The sequence below is a fragment of the Alligator sinensis genome, unplaced genomic scaffold, assembly GCF_000455745.1.
Source record: "Alligator sinensis unplaced genomic scaffold, ASM45574v1 scaffold720_1, whole genome shotgun sequence".
Classification (NCBI taxonomy): Eukaryota; Metazoa; Chordata; order Crocodylia; family Alligatoridae; genus Alligator; species Alligator sinensis.
In genome coordinates, this window is record NW_005842026.1 from 2,625,586 (window position 1) to 2,641,792 (window position 16,207).

The 16,207-nt window shown below is 37.3% G+C and overlaps 1 protein-coding gene across 1 annotated transcript in view; it reads right to left on the reverse strand.

The window, feature by feature from the left end:
• Positions 1 to 2,664: 2,664 nt before the first annotated feature.
• G2E3 (G2/M-phase specific E3 ubiquitin protein ligase) overlaps positions 2,665 to 16,207 on the reverse strand; it is a 36,536-nt gene continuing 22,993 nt past the window's right edge. Inside the window, exons 12-17 of the mRNA XM_006022266.3 lie at positions 13,370 to 13,516; positions 7,906 to 8,216; positions 7,062 to 7,243; positions 6,353 to 6,525; positions 5,095 to 5,294; positions 2,665 to 4,794 (exon numbers count right to left, since the gene is read on the reverse strand). Coding sequence (XP_006022328.1) covers positions 4,562 to 4,794; positions 5,095 to 5,294; positions 6,353 to 6,525; positions 7,062 to 7,243; positions 7,906 to 8,216; positions 13,370 to 13,516 — 1,246 coding nt within the window. The 3' untranslated portion in view covers positions 2,665 to 4,561. The remainder of the gene's footprint in view (positions 4,795 to 5,094; positions 5,295 to 6,352; positions 6,526 to 7,061; positions 7,244 to 7,905; positions 8,217 to 13,369; positions 13,517 to 16,207) is intronic.

The following is a 16,207-nucleotide window of genomic DNA, read 5'->3' on the forward strand; positions in this document are numbered from 1 at the left end:
GTTGCAATACATTTAATGCTTTAGATCCCAAAAGTCGAATGTAAGGTTGATGACAACTTCTTGCTGTTAATATGTAGCTTGGAAAAAACAAACAAAAATCAAAACCAAACACCAGACAGTATTTTTTTTTTCTTCTCAATCACTTAGAAACCTTATATTAGCTACTATTCACAGGCTTTAAAAATGTAGCTCTATGATATTTCACTTATATAAAACTTCAAAAGACTTCAATACTTTTTTTTAAGTTCTAGTAGTAATCTAAGTTTCTAACACTTGAAAAAGTTTATTACAGGGGAAAAATATATAGCTTATAAAATGTGTTGGATTTTAAACAAAAGTTATGGTCTTGACAAAGGCAAGTTCTATGGCCTGTGTTTTTGTAGAAGATTAGATTTGAGGACTGTAATGAATTATTCTGGCTTTAACTGTGAATCTGAAGTGTTGGGATTTCTAGAAAACCTGTATTTAATCCAATTTTATCCAATTTATTTTATTTTATCCAGTTTAATGACTGCTGAGTGGATAATGACTCCTTGTATTCTAAAAGAAAAGAGATTAACGTAAGCCAATTTCTTAATTGCTCAATTAAATATTTATGGAAAAAATGAGAAAAGTTGCCAAATAATATTTAGTTTTTGTGGCTAGTTACCTTTGGGAGCTGATTAACTCTATGGAAAAAAGTTGCTCACTATTTCTATAATGAAGAACCTTGTTCTGTACTTTTAACAAAAACACGTCAGCTTATTCATAAGTGTAATAGCATTTGTGGACAATAAGGCATAGCTGGGAATGACAGACTTGCATTTTTACCTTGGACAAAAGATTAAATCCATAAGTATGGTTAATGGGCAGCTCTCAAAAGATATTCAAAATGTAGCAAGAACTAAAATTTTGCTTAGAAAATATTAAATAAACTAATTCTACAAGGTAGAATGAGGGGTTTTTTTTTTGCCTTATCAACAGGAGTCAGTGTCCAGAAGTGATAACTCAGATCTTCATAAATATGTCAATACATCTTGTGAAGCTATACTGAGGGTCCTGCATATTCTAAACCAGAATTCTCTGCTGATGTGATTCTTTGTAACAAGACAGCACTGCAAAACCCAGGTTGATTAATCAGATGTGAGCTGCCTCATTCATCTCAATTTGAGGTTCATTCCAAAAGCTTCTGAAATCTATATATCAATACTAATACTGTTACATTTTACCGATTTTCTTTTAAAAAGAAAGTTGTATCCAGTTAACAGTCCCAAACTACCCCTCCTACCTTCTTAGGTGCTAAAAGCTGTAATTGTACCTGTCAAAATATTGAGCTCTCCACTAAATTTTACAAGTTCTGTCTTTATACTCCAAAAATATGCACTACATAATAATAAAATAAATGAAATCCATAATCAACACTGAACAAAGAATACTGCAGTGACTGTGACATTATTTTTTGTATCTAGTTCAAAACAACAAGGTTTATGACTTCCTTCAGAAGTTTCAACATGAGCTGCACAGAATCAAAGTGTCTTTACTATGCAAAAAAGACCAAATTTGCCAGAGCACAGAGGCCCTCATTATAATAGTAAGAGGAAAGAATAGAAAAGGTATATCTAGATATTAAATTCTAAAAGTAAGGAAATGGAAGTATGCTTGAAATATTTTGGGAGAAAGTATGAGGTATCAAAGAGGAAAATTTGAGAATAAGGGATGGGAAGAACAGGTACAATAGCAGAACAAATGAAACATATTTTATTAAGAGGAAAATTCAGAGATTCCACCACTTAGAGAGCCTATTAGATTTCTGTCCTACACCAGATTAAAATCGCAATTGTCCTCCTGTTGCATGCTTTTTAAATCCATGAAAGAGAGATTACCTTCAATGTAACTAATGTTTAGGTAATCTTATATATAATCCAGATTTATTGCACAGATTTTAAAATGAAAAATTGAAAGGTCACATACACTGTCCATCAGTGATTCTCAGCCAGGTTGCTGCAACAACTTGAGATCTTTTCAGGGGTACCACAGGATGCCACACAATATTAGCACTGTTAGGTATGCAAACATAATTTAAAAGATAAACCCAACAATTTCAAATAAGAATCCAGTGTTAAAAAAATACATATGACCTGTTGTGGTCTTTCAAAATTCTTTGCAACAGAAGCATTGTTATATTATTTTTTCATAGTCAAAATGTGAAAACTGAGAGCTGGCATTTTCCTTGAGGGGTGTCTCAAGTCTAAGTAGGAATAAAGCCTAATACATTAAGTACCATTGCTTTACACTTAGTTCAGTAGTTCTCAACCTTTTTATACTCGAGGTGTGTTTTGGAAAATGCTAGTTCTTGCTTTTAACTCATTTTTTGACTACAGAAAAAAAGAGCAATTCTTCTTTTGCAAAAAACTCAGTCGGAATTTTCTGACACTTTGGATTCCTATTTGAAAGCTCTGGTTTTATCTTATGAATCGTGCTTGCACACTTAAGAATGCTAACATTGCATGGTACCCTGCAGCAGCCTTGAAATGAACTCAAGGTACTCCAGTGTGCCACAGAACCTTGGCTGAGAACCACTAGTCTAGTAGCAGAAGTAGGTCTGTAGCTTGAACACTTGATAAAAAGCAATCGCAAGAAGGAAGAGCCACTTCCAGCATTGTAGGAGCTACAAAAAACCCCAAAAACGTTACTGTGTTTTATTGGGTAACTTCTACAAATTATTAAAGGCATTTTTCAGCTCGTAAAATATTTACAATAATACTGATGACCTTAAGGTTCACACTCTTGCATTAAAATTGGTTCCCATTATGAAAGTCTTGTGGACCATTTCATGTTTCATACATAATTCCAGCATAGAGACAGTTACAATGGTTTGTACAAACTAATATGTAAATACAGATTAGTAGCTAATAAGAAAAACCATGCAACTAGTCTACTTTTTTAAGAAGCCAGTGCTCCAGAGACAAATGAGTTAAAGAAATCTGAGCTTATTTTCTTTCCCCACTTAACTGGATTTCTTAGGTGAGTCCAAAGGAACTTCTTATATCATGTTTAATATATACATGATCCTTGCCTATGATTTCAATTCATTATGAATAAACATAGTTTTAAGTGGTTGAATATGATTTCTTTAAACAATTCAGTTTTCCTGAAAGCTTGAGTCCACATGGAATTATTTATAATGTGACCTTTGCATAATGTGAGGTATAGAGTAGATAGCCAAATTAATAGGAAGAATAACTTGCAACAACTGACTTACAAAGGATGAAGTATAAATTCAATTTTCTTATGAAAATTTTGTTCAAAAGCTTACCATTTGAAGACATTATCAAAAAGTAAAAAAGTTACATGCTATGAATTCTCACACTGACAATTTTTGTATAGTTTCACCAGCATCAACTCAGATCTGTCCTCCCCTCTTAATATAAAGTAGTTTTTAATATCAGTAACACCAAGCAATATCCTACATTAGTTACAGTGCACTTCAATAGAATCTAAACATTCACTGATCCAGACACCTGTGGTGTCTTTGTGTTACAATGAGTTTCATAAAAAAGTACAGTTTGAAGAATGGCAAATATATATATATTTTTAAAACAGCATCTACTATAGCCAGCACTGTTTAAAATGAAACAGAAGCCAAGAATTTATTTAGCATCAGACTCTAGACAACTGTTGGACCATGATTGTAATGGAATCCTGAAGAAGAGCAAGCTAAAAAGCAGTTATAGTGCAAGCTATATTCTGAAAGCTATTCTGACTTCAGCCTAAGATATAAACTACATTTTCTAATTAGAAACAGAACTGACCTGAGAAAAATTTTTAAATCTAACACTTTCATGTTCAGCTTTTTAAAGTTCCTTATTCATCATGCATTTAGGATTAGTTTTGGTTCTCATACTTGATTATTTCGCCTAACTCTTCTTTGAACGTGGTTGATCTTTTACACAATTTGGTAGTCTTGAACTACAAATTTTCTAACTTTTGTGCACTCTGCTAGCTCCTCTTGAATTCCAGGACAAAACATTTTGACAGGAAGACTGTTTAACAGAGATTAAAAGTATTACAGCCATTCCAAAGACCTTTTCATGCTGCTTCTAGTATATTTTTAAAGAGAACTTCACTTTGAATCTCGTATTATTAGCGTACTCATATGAGTACGCTAATAATCAGTTCAATATGTCGGCAGCTTATGTCTCATCTATTAGTATTTTTATTTCTAAACTGGAAATGAAACAAAACCCAAACAAACAAAACCAAACAAAACTTCATCCAACTACCCAAGCACTGAGTTTGATCTGTGAGCATAAATGTTAAGCCAATATGAATTTGGCTTTTTTTTCTCCAAATAGTTTGCAGCATACAATGGCCATTTAAAAGTCGGGGTGGGTTGAAACTATGTGATACGTTCCAAGCTAGAGAAATATTATTGTCAAATAGTGAACCACTGAATAAAAAAAACAAGAAGGGCAAAGGGGGTATAATATATGCTCAAGAATAATAGCAGCTTGCAAGCAGACAAGTCCCACATACATAATAATTAAGTTTTCAACATCCAGTTTAGTAAAAATATATATATTTATTCTCTTTCCAATCTTAGTGTCCTCTTGATAGTGAAGTCCATCGTGTTTTTAAACTTTTCATATTCGTTTGTTATTGGTATCTCTAAACAGTTAAGGTGTCTCTTCCCAACTGGGAATTTTATATTCAGAAATTTGACTGATGGCTTAGGCTCAAAACCAATGGGTGGGATAGACGTGTTACCAGTTGCAAAGACCAAAATATCTTCTAGTGTGGCTGCAGACTCACCACCTAGAAGAAGAAAAGCTTTTAAAGTTGCATACTTTTTGCAGCTCCCCACACAAGGTGCCCAACAAACATACACTAAAGAAGCACAGCAAAAACTAAACAAGGAATTGGCCTCTCAGATCAATTAGTTAAGTGAATTTGCCATCACAAACATGATTAAATTGAAAACAAAAAAGTTTGCATGAAATGCAAAAGAAAAGTATCGGCTTAATTTTAGACAAAGATGAGAAAAGGACTGAACAAAAGCCACACCATACAAGTAGTTTTGAAATGAACTAAAACGGGGGAAAGGAGTTCACTTACATTCCACATCTTGTAAGTAACCCATCCAATAGTCAATCCCTTTAGCATTGTTAACACAGGATGAACAGTGGATTGTAAAGAGATCACCAAGAAGTTCTGCAGAAAGTCTCTCAGGTTTGTGACACAATATGCTAGAGAATGCATCTGGGTGAATCTGTATTTTTTCTAGCACACCAAGAGTTTTCAAACCTTGCTTAAAACTGGAACAGGAAAAAACAAAAACAAAGGCATCAGAAAGCAGAACTACCTTTCAGATGGCTATATGCATTATATTTTTATGGCAGTATGTGTAAAAAGAAAAAAAAAAATCCATCTCTCTCTCTCCGTCCTTCTGTGACAGAATCACTTACTTAAGAAAAGTCTAAAACGGTCCAGATTTTTAATTTTTATGTATTTATTTATTTCATGAACATGAGCTTAGATTGCTAAATAAAACTTGAAAAACAATTACAATTCTTATTTACTTTGGTTATACAACTTTTGATTTATATATAAACTACTTAATGCATATTTTATGTGCTTTTAGTTAAGGACTAGGCCATCTCATCTACAAATCATAAAGGTTAAATTAAAAGCATTAAGAATACTAACAAAAGTATTAAAATTCTAGAGCATTCCCATCATATAGTATTTGCATTATGTGAAGGTTGTCTGATAGTGTGTGTGCATGCGCGTGTGTGTTTAGTTTTACATATATAATACCTCTCTCCCAATAATTAGACAACATTCATAATTACAGATTTGCCAATAAGCACATTACTCACACATCAATCTGAAGTTGGAGGAGTGAAAGAAAATGTGTTTTTAAAGTGAGAGGGTCTATTTGAAACATCTTCAGTAGTAAAAAAAAAAAAAAAAAAAGAATTAAAAATTGACCAAGGGCTCTAGGCCATAGGCTATGTGGTTTTGACAGTCATATCTTGAAATCATCCCTCCCTTGTTCTGTTAGATACAAGACCAGAGAAAAACTACTAACTATATCAAGTACTGTTAATGCGCAAGTTAGATAAATTGGTTTTCTTCTTTCAGCCATCATTGGTTCTACCAGTGAGCAGCACGTACAGTTTAACTTAATGGATTTTTCTAAACTTGAAGCAGAACATATCAGATTGCTAGAAAATTATATCATATTCAATTTAGCCTACTTGAAAAATCATAAATCTGTTCATCTTTCAACTGATTCATTGACTACTTCAATAAATGTACTCTATATGTTGCCGAGAAAAAAAACAAGTAGACGCTTACAAGCAAAACAAACCTTTCAAAAGGTGAAATAATTCGCTTAATTACTTGGTAGATCAGTAGGTCATTCACCAGGGCATTCTTATCATACAGAGTCATGATAGGCCTTACACATCCCGCAGCGGTAAGATAATCATAGCGCTCACTTATTGTGGATTTTAAGTTAGCCAGAGTTTTTGAAGATTTTATCTGCAGCAGAAAGCAAGCGTTAGACGTATGATGGAGCATGTGCAAAGCAATGAATAAATATGGAAAACTGGCTTTAGTAATTTTTTAAAAAGTTATTTTATGACGCTCACCTTTGTAGAATTGATGTACACTTCATTTTGTTTGCATATTTATTTTATTAGGGAGTGAGAAGCTACAGCAAAGTAACTATAGCAACAAAAAACCTAATGAATGAATGCTTCATGACAGAGACCTTTTATTGAGTTCACTTGTTCCATTAGGAAACAGCAAGTGTAAGCTGCATTTCTTTAGGCTTAAAAGTGTAAGTTGCATTGGAAATTTTGCCAACAGTTATGTCAGCAAACACTTAAGATTAGATAAGCCCTTAGTATGTGACCATCTTTGGCTGAGAAAATGGTTATGTTACAAGACAGCTATCATACAGCAACTGATTAAATGTATACCTACTACTCACCTACAACAGTCTACCCCATTGCAAATGCCATGTTTCAAGTTCACAAACAAGAAATTACCATAGCATATTAAATCTTACTTACCATTTTTATTGTTTGTGCTACATCAACATCTGTGACATCTTCCACAGTTGGTTTCACATTCTCTGGACCATAAACAAGGCAGTTAAACAATGTTTTGGAAAAGAAACCAGGTGCTGGACCACCATGAACCAAAGAAACTGCAATCATTTTGCCAGCTTCATAATACAGATTTTCTTTCAGAGCTGGAAAGAAAGTATATTTGAATTAAAAATGAATTACTTACTATATGTAACAGGTAATATCCTAATACTATAGGCATACTCTTCTAATGTAGTTGCTCTCAACTCAAAGTGCACAACAGTCAGATTGGGCACACCCACAAGTGAAGGAGTAGTTTACCCTAATTCTGACCTAGACTCTCTTCCACCCTCGAAACCAAGTCCAGTTACAGCAGAATTCTCCCAGACTCCCATGCACAATATAATTATAAAGCACTGGAGGGGGTGCTGCAGGAAGCTAAGGGCTTCTGAATCACTAGAAAGAGTGCTGCAAGTCATCTAGTTACACATTGTGCATGTCGGACTAGAGGGATGAGAAAAAAGGTATGGAAGAACAAGTACCTTTGAAAGAAGTAGTACCATGAGGATTTTCCATTTGTGATGTTGATAAAGAGCAAAACATTCAATATATGCCTATAACAGTAATAAACTTAAGGTAACTTGCTCACAGAAGGGAAATTACTTGGATACACAGTAAATACAGAATACATGTATTTCTATCTTGTGGTGCAAAGATCATTAAATCTGGTTAGGAGAACTAGACCCTTAAAATTACACACTGCTTTGAAAGTTACTTCCATGCAGGTCAATTCAAGGTTTCCCTCTCCTCTATATACTACATTTACCTTGAGAATCAAGAGACAAATTCTTTAAGGACGAGCCCTCAAACAGCGATGAGTTCTGAAGATGAAGTATTAATAATTGGAAAAAATCGTGCTTTGATCCACAGATAGTGTCTGTTTTTAATCTACCCTTAAGATTTGTGAAGTTAATTTCAATTGTGCTTGCAGGATTGAAGTTGCGACCTCTGAATCCTTTTAAGGCACTACTCCAGATATCGTCTATGTTGATGTTCAATCTTGTGGTTTTTGCATTAATTTGTAATCTTAATTCATTTAGTATGTTAGAAACGTCTTTTCTTTGCATTCTTAATTGCCTACAAGACACAAACGCATATAAATAGATAAATTAAGGATAGACACTTAGCAAAAACAAGAAATTCTAGGTCAAACTCTCAACAAATTCCATCTATTGTTTATATTGAAATTTTAGCAAGTTACTGTAAATTAATGGCAGATTCACCAAGTATATGAATCAAATAAAGCCCAAGCTCTCATGTTCAGTTTCCTTGAGGCAGGTTTATTAACACACATATAAGAAACAGGAGTCTCAAACCAAGACAAGATATGATGTAACAGATGGCACCCCAACTTCCACGATTTGAAAGAAGACATGTCCATCCCAGCAATTCCCTACCGTAGGTCTTCCACTAAGTTTCTATGGCCAGAACGATGTGCCCCAAAAAACTGATCAGCTGTGCTAGGATGTGTTTTGGCATATCTGCTTCATGGGGTGAAACACTTCACACGCTGTCCTGCCTGTTGATGCTGTGAGACAATAGGTAGGGCCTAGTCCTGTGCACCCCAGAAACTCTTGTGCTGGATTGGGCCCCTGAAGCCCAGGGAGTGCCTGGCTAGCTCTCCCCACTTACAGAGACATGACCCCAGGAATTCCCATGGTGTGCAGGATCAGGGTCCCCAAGTCTCTTGCAGCACCTGCCCAGGGAGGCTGGAGAATGGTCAGGGATGCCCATGCTCTCCTGCCACAAAGTAAACAGATACTCACTGATTAAAAGTAGTGGTACAAATTGATACCATTATCATAGCCACAAATAAGGGCATTTACAGCGCAACAAGGCACATGGATGTCTGTTTGCTTGGTGTTTGTGCTGCCATAATTCTTTTTTTATGGTGGCATAATGGAGACAAAAGTCAATATCTATTTCCACCCTTTATCAGCATCTTTCTTCAACCCTCATGCTCCTGAGATTAACCCAAAAGCTTCCCTTTATAGAGTCTCCAGCAAGCAGTCACTTGATGCTTGGATAATCTAAGCCCGTACCACCACATGGCTTGCCTGGTACAAAGGCCCCAAGGATATCAACAGGCACACTGAGAACATGATGCCCACTGCAATGGCATGAACTTTCTGAAAACCAAATCAGATACATACATAAAACCACCACAGACTGAGTCTTTGTAAGATTTAGCTCTTACAAACAGGGTGGATTCAATTTAAATCAATTTAAAGCTTTGTACAAAGAGTGCATTCTTGTTGTTTGATATAACCTTAATACATATTATTCACAACTCAGAGACAGATGTAGGTTTGTAGCAAGAAACCATTTTTTGCTTGCCCCCTCCCTCCAATGTGAAACCCTTCCCCATATGGCAAAAAGCCCCTGTTGCAGTATTTGCCCCCTTTTGGGGATGCTCTCTCTTTTCTACCTTTTCTTCCTTCCTCCCTCTTCTTCTTTTATTATATTATTATTATTTTTATAGAATATAAGGTGTACTTGTAATAAAAATATAATTTGTAGATGCTTTTATGGGTATAAAATAGTATTCTGCATCAGTATGTTGTGGGCCCCCCTTGTATTTGGTCTGTTTGTTGTATGTGCCATGACATTTCACCCTTTTATGTTTTATATTCTATGCTTTTTAACTTTGTAACAAACGTACTTTAAAAGTAAGTTGTACCATGTAACAATGTGAGCAAGGGTGGGAATCAAACCCCAGCTTCTCTGTATGGAGCAGGTCCCTGAATGAATCTTGGTTGATTGTGTAACACAGTAGCTAGACAGGATAACAGGCTAACAATTGACACCTACCAAACCACAGACTAAGGAGAGGAATGGATCAATACAGAGCCAGGAGCTCCCTGAAACTTCACTGTTAAAGGTACAGAAGCCCTGGTTTGAACTAATCACTGCAGTGAATTAATCAAATTTTATCAACAGACTCCCAAGACTGCGGACCCATGTACCTGCGGACGTGATCCCTGGGGCTGACAGCTGCTATCCAGCAACCACCAAGGGGGATGTCCCACGAGGTCAACGACCCCTGGATTGGGTAAGCCCAAAAATTGGGGAGTCACCAAAGTCTGCCAGAGAGGGATAAAAGGCAGGGAAGAATGACTCCCAATGGCACCCTCTCTGACCTGACCAGCACCCTGCCTACCCAGCCAGAAGGACCAGCCAGCGACCCCTTCTGAAGCAACACTGCACTGAAAGAAACCTTGACTGGCCATTGACGGTGGATTCCAACACTTGGGGATAGGTATATCATGACATCAGTGCTTAGTGTTCATAGCTAGCTACTGTGAGTGTGTGTGCGTGAATGTGTGTGTTTGAGGGGAACAGCACGAAGGTTTACAATCCGACTTTTGCATCAGTCTAATAAACTAGAATTTTATGATGATCCTGTGAGTTGGTCCTTTCTAGCCAACAGGTTTCATGTTTAGAAGGTATACACTGTACATTTAAAGCAGTGATTTATTTGATATTTTCTCAGATCAAATTGCAGCTACATCAGAAAACTGAATTATGACATTTTAAATTGTTTTATTCAACTAAAACAACAAACATGTATTTTGGATATTTTTCTTCAACAACAAACATGTATAATTATTTTAACAAAACAGGCATATGTATTTTTGAATTTAACTAGTTTATCTATAAGTGTGAAATGTGTTTTAACAAAAATTAAATAAATTATTTCAGCCAGGTCAACACGAGAAACTTAAAGTTTTCCCGCTTTTTAGGTTCCCAAGCGATTTCTCAATTTAGAATGAATTAGTCCAAAAGCAGAAAATATTCTTTTTACACCTGCAGAAGCTACTGCTGTTAAAAGCTGCATTATCACTTCAGCAGTCTCTGATGAACCCAGGTGCTTAACTGACTTCCACCAGCTCACTGGTTCCTTTAAAACTCAGCAAACATGTATTTCTTGAATGGTTCACCCTTAGGCCTGAAATGTATTGTAGTTGGTATTATGGAGGGATGATTGCTGGATGCCCATGCCATAGCAATTCCTCTTCTTCAGCAGTTAAGCATTGACCCTGGTACTGAGTATTGAGAATATTGGCAAGAAAATAAGCTGGAGATAGTGCTTGATCCATTTTTTTTTAATGCCTGTAACTTAATTCTGTCATTGCATATTCCTCTTTTCAAGGTCTCACTTGCTTCCTTCCAAATTTCAACAGCATCAGCAATAAGCATCAGCCTGCACTTTGTTCAAGGTTATAGAAATAGGCTTTAGGATAGTCAGCATGTGTTTTACATTTCTCTTTAGCCCAGTGTTGAGAACTTTGGCTATGACAGTTCCATCTATTGTCACAATTTTGTTCACAAATAGTCATCAGATTAGGCCAGTTCTCAATGTATTGCTCAAAACAATCCACTACTGAGCTCCACTGCACTCTCTAGGCACAGGAGAGAAGCCCTGCACTCTAGAGCCAGCTGCCTTCCCTGCCCCCCCAGGGGAAGGTGCCTGAGGCTTCCCTCCTGTACTGTGCAGCCAGCTCCAGTGCATAGGGCTTCCCTCCCATGCCCGGTGAGCCCAGGGGCTGCATGTGCACATGGGGAGTGCTGGCAATACAGATGGCCCAGCAAAGGCTGTGCCCCTCACTGATGTACAGTGCTGGCCAGAGTCGTACCCCACCGGGCACAAGCGCCCCCATCTGCTGCTGCTGCCATCGCCTGCCAGGGCTGCATGTCACAGGAGTGCGGGGGGGTCCCCGCATCCCTCACCTCCCTCCCACCCACATGCCGTCCAGCCCGAGCTCCACACTGCCACCAGCCCCCTGGGTGCAGGCTCCACATTGCCACCAGCCCCATGCTCCGTGGTCCCGCTCAGCCACAGCCCTGCCCCCACTGCTTCCCTACCTGCTGCCTAGAGACAGCAGGACACTGGCGAAGTGGAGCAGGTCTCCAGGGCTGCGGTAGCAGCAGCCCCGTCTGGAAGGTATGTGCTGGCGGGGCCAGGTTCTTCTGCCCATGAGAGTGGGAGTGAGGCGCAATAAGGTATGTTTGGAGGGGTGTGTACATGTGTTATAATGCCATTTATTTCTGTAGCTTTTCATTTTTAACCCTGTTGAGCTTAGCTTTAGTAGTTATGTTTATCTTCATAACTAAATTATTGCCACCTCTTTTCAAACTATTGCTCTAAAGTAGGGGAAGGCAAAATACAACTCATAGAAGGCTCATAGATGTGGGGCTTCATCAGCATTCACCTTTCCCATGCTGCAGTAGGCGGGTCCGAGCACCCCACCTCCAGCGCGAACTCAAGTCATTCCAACATACAGCCTAAGAACCACTGCTGACCACTGTTCTACTTTTTTTAAAAATAAAATATCAAAAAATTACAAGTATAAGAAAAAAAACCTGAAAAACTTCTAATCTGAGAGTCTGATAAAGGCACATTTGTAAATGAGTTGTACACACTTGCCAGGAAGCGTCAGTATAGGAATCATTCAATAACACTCTTGTCTACAATCACAGAAGCAAAAATGGGCAAGAAAATAAAAACATCAACATCCATTAACAAATTGGGGAAAGACATTCCTCGTCTGTCTTAAATGCATTTGGATGGAAGATGAAGTCCCGTGAAACCATGAGTATTTTTCCACCAACCTTTTTATATCAAAACTAGAGCTTTGATATCAAAACCACAATGAAAGGTAAACAAGACAACAATGACAAAATTCAAGATTTGCGCTGTTACGTTACATTAAAGAAGCTAAATTAAACTCAGTTATGACAAAAAGCTAGACAAAAGAGAAACAAAATACAGGTTGGAATTACAATCACAGCGCATACTTAAATGCAGTGGGAAGATTCAAAATTGGTAAACATGTAAAAATGGTATTTTTTCATTAGGCTGATTTCCAGTATCTTTTAATGGAAGCACATGGTATAGAAAAAAAAAAGCATGCATGCATAAAACATCCAAACATTGAAAATCCATTTGAAAATAAACCCATGAATTGAGGGAGATAAAATACGGAAGCCAGAAGAAAAAAATCCTATTTTTTCTAGTCACTAGTCAAGCAATTCTATATGTATTTTTTCTGTCTACTTTTGGTTTTTACTTGCTGAACATAAATGATGGCATAAATCAGATTTTCAGCAAGTTAGGTTAAATATTCCATTTTGTAACCATCGGTATACTGCATCCTAACATTTAGGGAATATTGTATAAAAATGAAAGCTAAAAAACCCGTTTCAGTATAAAAGAAATATTAGCTTACTTTTTCCTCACTGACTGAATCCTGGATGAAGAACTGATCAGTGGGGAGATGGACATTACCATTCTATTGGATGCTGGATGATCTAACCGGGAACAAGGAGTCAAATTGTTTTGGCACAGTACTTTTGGTGACCTGGAAGGGGTAAATCTATTAGGAAACAAAATAAAGATGCATGTGAATTTCTTGTATGCATTACAGATTAATAAGTCATTTTAGTTAACCCTAGTCCCAGTATAGTTCTCTCATGGTGATTAAAGTGCAATAATAATAGTGCCTAACCCTTAGGAACACTGATCTATGTAGTGCTAGGCAGTGTGGTGGTAAACACAATGAACTCTAGGGCAAATGATGTAACTCTCATTTTTTCAGTTCTGTAGTTTCCAGACTGATACCCTATATAGCACTAACATTAAAACATGGCAATCTTTACATACCATTAATATGAAAAAAAAATTAATTTACATTGTCACAAATATAGCTTTGTGCCCTGAGATGGCTCCAGTTAGCATTGGCTCAAAACACCTTGTTGAAATACCTTTCAATCATTTTTCTCTTTATTTACAATTTGTAAGCAAGATTTTAAGGTCCCATCAGGTTTTATAGAACAAATCGTGATTCAGTTTAGCCCTGAAAGCAAAGGCAAGGGGTTGGCTAAGTGAATGGCAAAGAAGAAAGCAGCAAATTAAACAAAGGGCAGACCAGAGAGAGTGACAACCTTTTTTTTTATATTTACACACAACGCTGAGCACTTAACATTGCAAGCTTAACTTTGCACAATTCAATGTTCCCAGGTGACAGGAAATGAATTGCACTACTGTTTCTTGCAATGTTTCTTGCCACAAAACTGTTATTCTTGTTGGCACTGCATGAGCCGAAAAAAATATCACTCTACCACTTTATTTTGAGTAACAGCAGCCCATCTTCTAAGAGAGGATTAGAGCTAAACTTTAATCACGTTATGCATTATCCTACACTTGTTCAAGATGCCAACATTTCTCCCATTGTAGGTGTGTATGCATCTCATGCACGTAAGCCCAAACTCTTAAATACTGGCATCGGCTAGGGCTATGCCTCCAGCCAGTTTTGCTGCCTACTTGATTACAGTGATCCTGTTTACTCATTATTCAGTCCTCATTCAATGGTAGCTTCAAGGAGGGAGAAGCTGGAAGGCACAAGCATGCATCAGTGTGGATGTCACTGCAGATAACTGGCAAGAAGTCTTGGAAAGAGTCAGAGCTAAGTCAAATAAGGACTGCCATCTGAGATGTGGGTTTTCCAGAAAATTTTGAATTGGAAAATTTTCTGGACAATTTTCCAATGCCCTAAATAGAGCATGATCAGATTAGCATATTTGTTTACTAAATATAAGTCAAATAAAACTAAAAAAGTACCCCCATGTTAATTTTATGTCCCTATAGCACAAGTATTCAAACTGAAATATTTTATTAAGAAAAAAATCAAATTCAGCATACAACGTGGTTTAAATGTTATATTCAAACAAATTCAAAGCTTTATGTGGAAAGAAATTATTTTTATTGGAATACTTGTAAAAATGTAAAGACAAAACACAATAGCATGCACTTCCCTTACATTGTCCGTTTACATTTAAGACAAAAAAGAAGGCACTAAAAACTGCTCTCACACTAATTTTAGCACACCCAAAGAACTATGCATGATATTCCATGGTTGTCCACTCATCTACTTCAACAGAATTTAACTCTCTTCCACTGAGGGCATTGCAGCACCTCTAGTTTCGCTATCACTATCTGTAGAATCGCTTGCACTATTAGTTCCATTTCAGAATCAGACTGAGGCAAATCTGATTCGGAACTACTTGAACCACATTCTCTTTCACTAAAGGTAGAGATGTGGGGTGGAAAATTTTCGGCAGAAAAATAAAGCACTGGAAAATTTGCCACCCCACGTCTCTGACTGTCATATCACTCTTCTGAGCTTGGCAACTGTGCTGACTAGTGTGTCAGGGGCCCAGCATTTAACAAATATAAAGCATGTGATGGCTTTACAAAATCTCTGAAATTAGCACATCACCATGCTGTCATAAACTCTATCACTGGAGCTCTATTCCAGTGTGCTTGATGTTTGGAGAAGGAGGTTTACTAGCCAACTGACAACAGGTAGGAATGCACTGAATAATCTTGTAAACTGTCTAGGATGTAAATGCCAGGCCTTTCAGTACATCTACAATGTTCACAAAGGGGTCAGACCTAGGCATGAGAAGGGATTAGTCCCTAACTCAAGGACAGGCACAAAGACTACCTTTAACAAATTTTGTGACCATGGATTGAGAGAAGAATATCTGTTCAAGACTGGCATGCGACAGCCTGATATTCCTGCCAGATGTACTTACGATTTTCGGCATGTGCAGTAGTTCAGGATTTTGGGAATCAGTATATCCTACAGCGCTTGCATTATTTTGTGCTGCGATAAGGGGAAAAAACCCTGAACCCCTCCCCCGCAACTTTTTTAGTTTGCCAAATGGGAGATGTTTTCTGCTCTGGGTAAGGATCACTTTCACCTACAAGCCTTTTCAAAGTATCTGGTCATGGTTCCAAGATGCAGCGATCATAGTAGGTATGACAACTATTTATGTCATGAAAATATTAACTCTGTACTTCCTGATCTTTGATATTATGTTGGGGATGAAAAGTATCCTTTTGAAAGGCACAGAGCAAGTCTCAGTACTACTGAAGAATGAGGGCTGAGACAGGAGATGGATCACTTTACATCCTCTACAATAGGCAAAAGTCAAACTCAGCTGACCCCATGTGCCAGATGCAAGGTATGGGGTCAGTCTGTGGGTTGGATCAGGCCCAAAGA